This window comes from Seriola lalandi, unplaced genomic scaffold (genome assembly GCF_002814215.2).
Source record: "Seriola lalandi dorsalis isolate HSWRI2012SDOR001 ecotype SW California unplaced genomic scaffold, Sedor1 jcf7180002054690, whole genome shotgun sequence".
NCBI lineage: Eukaryota > Metazoa > Chordata > Actinopteri > Carangiformes > Carangidae > Seriola > Seriola lalandi.
Window position 1 is genome coordinate 1,481,712 of NW_019525243.1, and position 11,875 is coordinate 1,493,586.

At 49.8% G+C, this 11,875-nt stretch overlaps 1 protein-coding gene across 1 annotated transcript in view; it reads right to left on the reverse strand.

Moving 5' to 3' along the window:
* Positions 1–3,376: 3,376 nt before the first annotated feature.
* The window catches only part of rai1 (retinoic acid induced 1), a 50,479-nt gene continuing 41,980 nt past the window's right edge, over positions 3,377–11,875 (reverse strand). The window contains 4 exon segments of the mRNA XM_087178522.1: positions 3,377–3,438; positions 4,548–4,641; positions 4,885–10,625; positions 10,628–11,508. Coding sequence (XP_087034648.1) covers positions 3,377–3,438; positions 4,548–4,641; positions 4,885–10,625; positions 10,628–11,432 — 6,702 coding nt within the window. The 5' untranslated portion in view covers positions 11,433–11,508.

Consider the following 11,875-nt stretch of genomic DNA (forward strand, 5'->3'; position numbering starts at 1 on the left):
CAAACACACTGATGATGTGGCTGTAGGATGACAGTTTTATGATTATCACACTCACACACGGACACACGCACGCTCATACGGATACACGCCTCTTGGCCCACAGACAAGTTGGCCAAAGGGCTGCTCCTGTCCAATCAGTGTCCGCCAGGTGTCTGAATATGATAGCAACCTATCCGAGGGGCAGAACACACACACACACACACACACACACACTCACACGCACACGCACACATACACATTCCTCACTCTGCATTTCAAACAGCCCCCTGTGCACTAGGCCCACAGGCACACAGTCTCTAGAGCGCAGTCTGTCCTCCAGTTAAACAGTGCCGTGGCCTTCTGCCTTCCAGTAAGGAGCTCAGTTGAGAAAACACATTTCCAGGCCGGGTTCAGGGAGCAGCTATTCTCTGCGGAGCTGTTCTCCGTGGGTTGTATTGCTCCCAGCTCCACCTCAGCGCAGCCTTTTACCCTCCCCCCAGCCCCACTGGCCGATGTGCCTGTCCATCATCAGTCATCACCGTGTTTTTTTTTTATTAAGTATAGGTGGCTGTTAGGACGGCATTTTCCTTTTGCTGGATTGGTGGATAGGTGGTGCTTGCCTGGCTGAGAGATGGTGGTGGTGGTGGTGGTGGTGGTGGAGGTGGTACACTGGAATATCTTACAGGTCCTGTAGAGGAAGGGTAAAGAAACTGACATAAATACAAATCATAAACACACAGGGAGGAAGGAAAGGTATGAGTTGAGACGGACGTTTTCTCTGCGACTGCTGCATTGGCTTTGAACTCACAGCATGCTTGTACATAGAATTCCCAGTAATTTTATCAGCCCGTATGTTCTGTTGGTATATGTTTCAACCCAAAATCTGGACTACATATCCATCCGTATCCAGGTACTGCAGGTGGAGGCACCTCCTGTCCAGCTGTGCCCCCTCTCAGCTCATGTGTACTGTATGTGCTGTCTGTGCATCTTTGTGTGAGACTGTACGTTTCCGTGCAGATCTGCAGAGCGCAGACATGAAAGCGAAGCGAGCTGGTTGCAGTGTGCAGGAGTGGGGAGATGGATGAAGCTGGCCAGTGAACCAGCTCCACTGTGAAAGACACAGCAGGAATGCCTACTAATTGCGCTGGTGTGGTGATGGTGGTGGTGGTGGTGGAGGTGGAGCCCTTTCTTTCCCCTTATCCTCCTCTGCAGCCCCTCAGTATCTCTCGTTCACTTCGTCTTTTTCTCTGAACTGCCAGTTGCTCATCCTTATGCCCTGGACTCAGACCAGCAGCGTTGCTCTCTGTCTTTTTATCTCTCTCTCTTTCTCTTTCAATCTCTCTATTTCTTTCTTTCTCTCCCTCTTTGAAGTACCCCTCCCTCGCTCGTTCCCTTTCTGTTTACCTCCCTGGAGTAACTCATTCTTTTACACCTTCAGTCTCACTTGTTTTCTCTCTGCTTCTCCATCACTGAGTGTCTCTCCCTCTGCTGCCTGTCTCTCTTGTTGCCCTTCTTTTCTCTCTCTTTCTCTCTCTCTATCTTTCTCTTTCATTCTGTCGCTCTCTGATGTAACTGCCCCCATTCGTCTTTTGTTCCCACTCAGCCGCAGCACAAAATAGTCTGTTTTTCTTCTCCCTGCCTCTCCGCCTGTCTCTCTCTCCCGCTCACTGCGTGTATGTGTGTGAGCTTACAGGTAACCTGTTAATGAACCTGTGTGGACGCACTTGGTGTGTGTCCCTTAGCACCAGAGAATCCACAGCTGAAGGCAGCATGTGTTTGCAATTTCATCGATATGTGTGCTCCAGCCCTGAAAACAAGTGAACACAGGCAGAGGGAGAATTTCTGAGGGGGGACCCATGGGTGGGGTGGTTGCGTGCTTGTGTGTGTATGTGTGTGTGTGTGCGTACGTGTGTGTCTTCTCTTTCCTTTGATTAGGCTGCTCAGCGTAAATTGGCACAGCACAGACCCACACACACAGACCTTCAGATCCCTCAGCTGATGACAGCTCTGCCTAAGCCTGCTAACAACAATCTCTCTGTCTTGCTCTCCTTTTCTCTCTGTTTCTCACACTCTATTTCTGCTCCTTAGACGTGGGAGTTGAGGTGAAGAGAGACGGGGAGAGGGGAACAGAGGAGATGAGAGAGAACGAGGGAGGAAGGGATGACGACTGAAAATGGAAAAGGGAGCTCACAGGAGATGAGAGGTGAACAGAGTGAGAGACGAATGGAGCTGGAACAGCAGGGGAGCGCAGGAGCAAAATACAGGGAACGGGGAGAAAAAGGAGGAGGAAAGAGAAAATAACAAGAGGAAGAGGGAGAGAGTAAGAGAGAGAAAAGGGTGGAGAGAGCATGTGGGGAGGATAGCAGGCAGGGATGGTGGGTGGGGTGTTTTTGATCAGCAGCCAGCTTTTCATCCCTGTCAGTCTGCACAGAGGAGAGCAGGAAAGGAAGAGGGAGAGAGGGAGGGCGAGAGATGCGGAGAGGGGAGGGAGGAAGGGAGGCTACTACCACTGCTGCCTCAATGCACCGCTGCTCCCTGCTGAATGTCAGCATCTCTCCCTCGCTACCCCCACCCCCCACCCCCACCCTCCTCTGCATTTGACCTTCCTCCTCTGTGCTGCAGTGTGAACACGGCGCCACCAGATGGCGTCTGCATTACAGGTAAGCTTACTGTGGACTGGCCTGTTCATGTTAACACAAAAACGGTGGCCTGTTGTAATTACAGTGGTCTATGGTCATAACGGTGGGTGCTGAGTGACAGTAATACACAAAGGGCCCATAACTAAGTGTTTACACAGCTAGTGGTGGTTGATGTGGGTTTAGCTTGCCAAGGTCATTGAGTACATATTAACAAAAGATGGGTCAATCCAAGATGAGATCCTGGCCTTTATGGGCTATAATACTGGCATGAGAGTAGATGGGGTACTTGATGCCAGTGTACAGTGAACACCACTCCGAACCCTCGGGTTTTCGTCTTTGATCCTTTCTGTGTTTTACAGGAGCCGACAATAGTGTTTTCTGTTCTGCACTGTATCATCTATCCAGCCACGGTGCTGCTGCTTGTGACAGCAATGTGTGAATTCAATTTTCTATTCTGTTCTGAGAGGGATGAAGAGAGAGAGAGAGGAGAGGGGAGCCGGGGGATTGTTGGGGGGGGGGGCAAAATGTACAGTGGTTCTGGAAGCACAGAGGCTATTAGTGTTGTAATTGGAACAAAAACCTATGCAGACCCACTCTACATAAATGTATATGAAACACTGATATCTAAGTTGTTACCCTGGGAAATGCTAAGACGTCATTCTGTGTATGACTCACTGTTTAAACTTTGGTGCCGATCAGTAAAAGTCAGCTAAAAAGATGGATAATAATGAATAATATGAAGGACTGTTTTGAAGTTTTCATTTTCTTACCTCATGTTTAGGACATTTGATGGAAAAGTCATCCTCGTGGAATGTGCAGCCTATAGTCAGGGAGAGAGAAAGTAAAGAAAAGGAGAGAATAAGTATCGCAGATAATAGACAATAACAACAAATGAAACACATAGAATGAGGCGGATACACGCAACAACCCCCACAACCCCCCCTCGAAAAACCCAGATAAATGACAAGGAGGTTGGATTAAAAAGAAAATTGAGCAAGATAGAGGTGGAGAGAGAAAGAGGAGAAAGAGCGGTCGGGCAAGAGAGAGAGAGAGAGAGAAAGAGAGAGAGAGAGAGAGAGAGAGAGAGCAACAGAGGAAAGAGAGAGACTGAGTGGATGAGTTGCGATGCAGGCAGGCAGTCAGATATGGCTGGTGCACTCAGCAGGATTAAAAAGGGCCTCGCTCTGCTCCCTGTGCTGGCTCGGCAGACGTGGCAGGCCTTCTAATCCCCACACTGTACTTCCTTGGCATGAGGTAATGTAAGGGGAAGCCATACAACACATGTGCTGACACACAGACACTCACTTGTATCGACAACAAAAACCATGGACACATGCACATGCTCGCAAGCATTGAAGGGAACGTGCATAAGCAACATGGTTGCAAGACGCACATAGGGAGGTGTTCAGGCAGGAAGGCACACAAACAGACGCATGCAAACCCTCTCACATGCACATCGAGTCCCCAGACTGCAGAATGGATGGATGGAGCCACAGGGGTTGTGGTCAATAATACACACATACACACCCTCCTCCCTCTAACTCTTCCCTCTCTCCCTCTTGCACACTCCAGGGTCCCACTTTCCTCTCATCATCCCCTTTATTCAAAGCCCCCTCCCTCTTTTCCTCTTTTGCTCTCCCCTAGCACTCTCAGACATCTCTTCTTGCACTCAATAATGTTACTTCTTGATGTATTTTCCTTCTCTCATTTTACCCACATCCACTCTCCCAACCATCTCTTTTTTCCCTCTGCTTCCATTTTTCTCCTTTTTTTTCCTACCTATCGTATTTGTTCCCCTCCCTAATGCCCTCTCAACCTACGTTCAATTTCCCGTTCCCAATTGCCCTTCTCGTTTCTCCTCCCTCTCCTTGGCTTTTCTTCCCTTTTCATCCCCTTTTGCTCTATTCCTCTCTTGCTGTGGTCTCTTACCTATCTCTTTGGCGCAGACATAGTGGTATTTATGAGAGCAGCCTCTCCAACAGCAGCTGAGGGACGCCCCCACAATCTGGCACTTGTAGCAACTCTGGGGTTAGTCAGACAGACAGACATATGGACCGAGACCAATAAAGAAACAAACAAAATGACCGACAGAGGCATGTAGGGATAGAGAGAAAAAGAGGAAAAAGTGTCAAAAGTTAACAACAATTTCTCAAAGCCGCCAGAACAGATTCTGAAAGTGACATAGTATTTCTGTTCCACAAGGTTCCACTTCCACAAGGATGCACACATTTCAAAATCGTACAAGACTCACTAATTGCTATCGTACCGTTTGGGCTGAGTTGTTGGCAGCCTCCTTCAGTCCGTATAGCCTCCCAGCGACCATAATTACCCCCTTGGTCCAGATGGCACAGTTTTCATGGGCCCAGTGCTCCTTGGCCTCTGCCTCCACTTGTAGCCTTCGGAACACGCTGTCATTGCCCTCCTGGTCACTCAAGGCCCCTGTGCTGATGGCCTGGAGCTGTTTCATCCTCCTGAATCTCTCTCGGAGAGTTAATCTTCGGGAACCACCCTCCCGACCCGTTCTTTCTGTTCTTTCCGCCCGTCGGAAGCGCCAGTGATGGTGCCTGCTACTACTGCCCTCTTGAGTGGATGCTTCTGTGTTGCCCTCCTTTTCTGTGCTGCCCTCACCCTCATTCTTTGAGCAGTTGCCTGGTTTTTCACTGCTGCTACAGTTGCTGTCATTGCTCTTCTCTGACTCTTCCCTGAGGGATTCTGTGTGCCTGATCGTCAAGATTTTCCGTGGAACACCATCCTCTGTGTAGTAGGGTCCACACAAATCGCCTAAGTCTCTGTAGTTTGCTGGCTTTCCACATAAGGAGCATGTAAGACACCTGTCAATTAGATTTTTATTAACCAAAGGTCCCTGTAGCATGGCAGCAGTGTGTGGTACTACCTTTGCAACCGTGAAAGGATTCCTCATTCTGAGTATGCCCTTTTTTCTACGTCTCTGAAATATTACTGCGTCCTCAGGCTTGTTGACTATGGCGCACCAAGAGGAAAAATCTCTGGAGTTGTTTATCCGTACGTAAGGACAGAAAGACAGTTTAGAATTTTGATGTACAGGTCTGCGCCGGATTCTTTTCACAGAAATTGTCTCAGTCTGTTTTTCTGATTGTGATATTGTCACAACAGGACCCACAATACACGTCTTCTCTTTTTCTTCATTCTCTCTTTCCCTTTCCTCCTGTTCCTTTACTTCTTTTTCAGCCTGTTCGCATCCTGCAGCCCTTACTACTGCCTCAATAACCTCCATGGCGTCTTTCATCCCAGGTTTTGGCCCAGGCTTTTTGTGAACTTTCACTGGCATGCCAGGAATCTGCTCTGATGGGGCTTTGCCTCGTTTCCTCTTGGAAGGGTTTGCTGATGGTTTTCTGCCTCTCCTAGGTTTCTGGATGAGTTCTGTGCTGGTAACCTGGGGGGCTTCTGTGATCTCAACTGGGCTGATTGGTAGAGGTACTGTGGACTCTGATGGGGATACCTTCTCTTCTACCCTCTCCTGTTGTTGTTCTGCTGTTTCAATATTTGTCTCCTCAACTGGCTCTGTCTCCTCCAGAGGTGCTTGGCCTTTTCTCTTCTTCCTCCTCTGTTTCAGATGCATCTCATGGTTGTTTTTAATGGCCCTCTGCTTGGCTAGCCTAGGTGTTGTAACTATTAGACTCCCTGCCTCCAATGCTACTACAGAGGCATCTGTACTCTCCACCATAGCCCATCTCTTCCTTTTAGTTCTGGAGGACTTAGAGGCAGCAGTAGATACACCTTCTGAAGCTTGTTGTGTCCACCCTCCTGTAGCCCTGACTTCCACTGGGACCTCCACTGAGCTCCAAACCTTGCTAGCCCTGCCATCCTGCTGTATCTCTGGTTTAATGTTTTCCTCCTTATTTACAACTTCTTTCATCCCATGTCTCACCTTGTCTGGTGTTGACGCCACTTGATTCGCCTCATGCTTTTCTCTTCCTTGTGTCACCTCCTCTTTTCTTAGTGCTCTTTCATGTTGTTTCACTCCTTCTTGTCTAGACTCTTTCACTTCTCCCTCTATCATCTCAGTGCTATTTACAAGCAGAGATGTCTCACCTTCTTTTAAGACATGTTGAGACAAAGCCTTGGTTGTAACGTCATCAGTTAGACTGCTGTCTATTTGGGGAACTGGGAGGTGTTTCTTTGAGCTGGGAGATGTAATTTTCTGCACCATAGCCTCATATTTCTGTCCTCTGCCTTTTCGTGGTGGGAGAACCTTTGTTTTAGTGGGACACTGAGGTGGCACCACAGGCACATCACTAGTGATGTCAGATTCACTGATGTTGGGAGCAGTGTCTTTGGTTTGGGGAGTGACCACAGAAGCTTTCTTGGGTGGCCCTCGCTTTCTTCTGGGGCCACGGATAGCCTTCTCTTTAGGTGTAGAGACATGCTGTTCCAGCTGGGGTTGAGGTGGTAAAGGTTTCGCTTTGGGCTTGGGACCCCTCTTTTTCTTTACAGGTGCACTGGAAATTTCTGGGCTAGGTTTCCTTTTTAGTGGAAACGATGTCTTTTCTTCAGATTGTTCAGTAAGGACTGATGGGCCAAGTGGTGCAGCTGGGTCTGCTGGAACATCTGTGTTTTTGACTGCATTAGGAATGGGAGTTTGAGTTTGTTCCACAGTTACAGGCTCTTCTACTTTTGGAGAAACATCAATGGTTTTAATTTCTGCTAGCGTCTGTGGTAGAATATCTTCGCCTATGATTTTTTCCTTTTCTTTTGACAGTTTTTCTTGCGAGGGTTTTCTGGATCTCAAGACCATGTTCTTACCTTCCTTCTCTGGTGCCTTTACCTCATGGTTTGCTTGTTTCTCCTCCTGGTTTACTGGTTTTACATCCTGGTTTACTTGTGATAATGTAGCTTTTAGGCTCTTCCTGCCCCTGCTTTGCAGTCCTGTCAAAGGTTGAATGATTTCTTCTTGTTGTACCAGCTTTGCTTTAGAAACTGAGCCTTTTGGACGACCTACTGGAGCTTTGATGAGTGCAGTGTCGGTGGGGGGCAAAACATCTGCAGGCTTGGGTCCAGGCTTAGGTCCTGGTTTTGGACCTGACTTTAGAGCTGGTTTTGGTCCAGGTTTTGGCCCAGATTTTGGTCCAGGTTTTGAACCTGGTTTGGGTCCTGGTTTTCGTTTCACAGGAGTCTCAATTTTCAGTGGCAGCTCTGGTTCATTTGGCACAGGTTTTGGTCCTGGTTTAGGACCTGGTTTAGGTACAGGTTTTGGCCCAGGCTTTGGTCCAGGCTTTAGCCCAGGTTTAGGCCCTGGTTTTGGTCTTGGCTTTGCTCCTGGTTTTGGCCCTGGTTTTGGTCCAGGTTTTGGCCCTGGTTTGGGCCCAGGCTTTGAACCTGGTTTTGGGCCTGGTTTTCTCTTCACATGAGGCTCAACTTTTGGTGGCATGTCTGGTGCATTGAATGAGCGCGTGCACATTCTTGAACGAAAACCGTCAGTTACCATTTTTGGAGTCTGGCTCACAATAGATTCCTGATGAGCTAGGTCCATTTGATCTGAAAATAGCACAGTTTTGCTTGGAGGCATGCAGGGTTTCTGTGTTGGTAAGGGGGCTCCTTCTTCTTCCTTCTCACCCTCCCTCTCCAAACTTAGCTGTCGCCTGATTCCCACACCTGAATGCATGATTCTCCTTCTGCCCCTGGCATGCTTACGTCCAAAAGCCCTCGGCTGAGCAGATGGGGCCACAGGCTCTGGCTTGGCCAAGGGGGTCACAGCACTAGCGCAGCTGATGCCTGGCTCCATGTCCTCATCACCTTTTTTTGGGGAGGGTGGAGTGTCTGCCCAGGAGGGGGCTGAGGGAAGTATTGACTTCCCTGGCAGCTGAGGAGAGTCTGGCTCCAGCACTTTAGCATCACTGTGATCAATATGATCTCTGGCCTGAGCTGGAGGTGTCGCCTTGTCATTGAGAGCTGAGAAGACTGGCATAGCAGACTGGGGCTGAGGAGCAGTGTCACCAATGGCTGACTCCCTTGCAGAAGCATCTGCAGCTGCTGTTGCTGCAGCTGCATTTGGATGGGCAGGCGCCCCTGCAAACTCATTGTCGGTGTGGAGCTCAGTACTCTGACTCTCTGTCCTGCTGCAGAGATCTCCAGGAGGCTTCTCTGGCCGGTCTATATTATTAATGTGCTCTTCAGTCGATGACTGGCTCCCTTTCTCCCCCTCCCCCAATTCCTCCCTAACCTCTGCAGACAGAGGAGGGGAAAGAGTATGTTGCTGTTGTTTCTGTATTTCTTCCTCTTCCTCCTCTTCTTCTTCTTCTTCTTCATCGGCCTCCCCCTCATCTTCATCCTCCTCATCTCTGCTCTCTCTCTTATCTGAATTGCTCTCATCCAGGGCCTCAACCTGCGGGGTTGGAGATGTGTTCTCTGAGCTGTCCTCTTTCTCTGTGGAGTATTGATCTTGTTCAAGGTCACCCCTAGAAATGAAAGGCAATGTTTTCACTGAGCTCTCAGAAGCAGTTGGAGACTCAGATTTGAATGCCTCTGATTTCACCTCTTGGCCAAAGTGTTCCTTGTGGCTGGAGTCAGAGAGAGCTGCTGGGGACTGTTCAACTGAGTCTCTTGCATCAGGGTCATATTTGCTCTGGACCCCTTGGTACACTGACTCCTCATAGCAATAACTTTTTTCTGTCACCTCTTTGTTTACTTTGCTGTAGAGAGAGGGGCGTTTCTCTTTATCTGTCCATTTCTCCAGCTTGTCTGTAGATTTAGTTGTGTCTGAATCTCTGTCACAGTCAGGAGTTTTTTCTGTCATCACTTCCTCTTTGTCAGCTGATTTCTCTGTCCAGGCTGATTCTTCAAAGTTCTCTTTCACAGGCTCATTGATATGCTGTATATCTGAAGGGGAGTCCCTTTCTTGTTTCATTGGACTGGGGACTGTGATGCTTGTAGGAGACCTCTCGTCACCAATGCTCTTCACTGGAGTACTCATGCCATCTCCTCCCTGCCCTGATTGACATCTAGTAGGATCAGGAGTAAGGTTGTGCAGACCTGAGTCCCCAGATCTGGTGGACATATCATCTGGAGATGTCATGGAGCATGACGAGGCTGTGTCCAGGCTGAGTTGTGTGTTGGTAGGGGCCTGTGCTGGACTTCGGCCTTGGCCACAGAAGTAGTAGCCCCTCTCCAGCTGTTCATCACTACTGCTAGAATAGCCTCCCTCATGAAGTTCCATGGGCATTGGCTGGTGCTGTGGAGTAGAGTAAGGGTCCTGCATGGGGCCTCCGACACCACCACCACCATCTGGATAAGGAGGACTTTTGTACTCCTCACCCTTTTTGGAAGATGCTCCACTTCCAGCACTGCTGTTACTCCCTCCACTGCTGCGTTTACCAGCTTTCTTGTTGGCCACCAGGGCCTCTGAAAGCAGCAGCTGCTGGACATTATTAGAGATGTTTTCTACCTGAGAGGTGAGGGCATTCAGGCTCCACAAGCTGGGGTTTGACAGCAGTTTCTCTGAGAAGCGCTCTTTCATGGTGGGGACCTGCGGTGTAGAGGTGTAGCTGTGTGGGGCTGCATGGGGCACATTGGGTGAGGCGTGTGAGCGTGGGGGCATCAACATTGTGTTGGTGCTGGCTTGCTCCTGCATACCAGCTGAAGAGGATGAAGAGGAGGAGGCTGCCCCAGGGGTCATGGGAGGTTGGCCATACTGGAAGGACTCTGGATTGGTCATTAGTGGTGAAGGTGTAGAGCTGTATGAGGGTGAACGCCCTACAGAGCGTGCAGGGGAGTGGCCTGAGGAGGGGCTACAAGTCTGATAATACTGTTCTGGTGATCTGACAGACAGCTCTGAGAGACAATAGTTTTGTTGGGGTTGGCTGTAGTGTTGGTATTTAGGGTGGGGCTCCTGGGGGTTGGCCATTGCCTGTAAAGGAGCCTGCTGCTCGTAACCTCTGGAGGGAGGCTGCTGGTAGCCGTAACTGTTCTGGCTCGACCTGTAACCCCCCTGCTTCAGATTGCTGTGGCTGCTCATTTGTCTGCCATACTGGAATTTGGAGGCATGTTGTAACCTTTATAACAGTGGGGCATAGGGCTGCACTTTTCCATGTATGGTGAAGGAGAAGGTGAGTGCTGGGGGTAGTGCAGGTGACTCTGGGGGTACATGAGAGAGGAGGAGGTAGGGTTAGGAGGATGGGACTGGTGGTGGGGGCTGGTATAGGCAGGGGTGGAAGGCTGGTGACACTGGGTCTGGGAGTGGCCCAGCATGTTCTGGTCCATGTACTGGGTGGAGCCAGGTGCAGGGGTACCACCAGCCTCGATACGCCCCACCATCTCTTGGTCGTACTGTGCTAACTGGGCTGGGTCCTCCCACTTCTGCTGTAGGTGGCCCTCGCTCATATACTGGGCTGAGTAATTCCCAGGGGCCATATGGTTACCATAGCCCCCAGGGCCCTGCAGGTGCTGATTGGGGTTTGGTGGGGGCACTTTGCTTCCTCTGAAGGATTTCTTTGCCTGTGTGGATGCTGTGCCCCCATTTCCGCTCCCATTCCCTCCACCATTGCCTGGATAACCAGCGTAGGCTTGCTGGCTGTAACAGTCCTTGGGTCCTCCTCCAGTTCCTGGTCCTCCAGCTGGAGGCATGCTTGTGGGGTTTGCCAGTGAATGAGCCTCATAGCCTGACCTGGTGTGCCCTGGGCCCGGACCTGGATGTGGACCGGGGCCTGGGTGTGGGTGCTGTGGGTGGGGATGATGTGGGTGTTGCCGGTAGGTCTCCAGGCGGGATAATTCATGGGGCTCCTGCTGGTAGCAGGGTTGGTTGCTGTGGTAACCACCGCTGCGCTCACGGAAGGACTGCATAACTCTCTCCGTCTGTAGCCAGAGCAGGGAGGGGGAGGTGAGGTGAGACGGGAAAGGGGGAGGGGGGTTAGGGGTTCTGAAGGCAGGGAGAGAAGGGGGAAGTGAGAAAAAAGAGGGAGAAATTGTGAGGGTTAGAGCTGTTGAGCCTGCAGTTTATCCATTCTGCTTTTTCTCCTTTCATATTCAATGTCTAATTTTACTTAACATTCGCCTGGAGTCAAAGCTAAAATCTCCTCTTTGCTGGGAATCATTGAAGATGGTATTTTTCACACTCCCTCCCACAATCATTCAAACACTAACAGGTGTGCAGGGCCCATGTAGATACAGAATGATGTAGATCTTCACATTTCACATTCACCATCAATAACTGTATCTTACTGTAAATTGCTCACAGCACTAAGAGCTGTTTTCTCTTGTCCAGATTTGAAGAAATCATGCACATG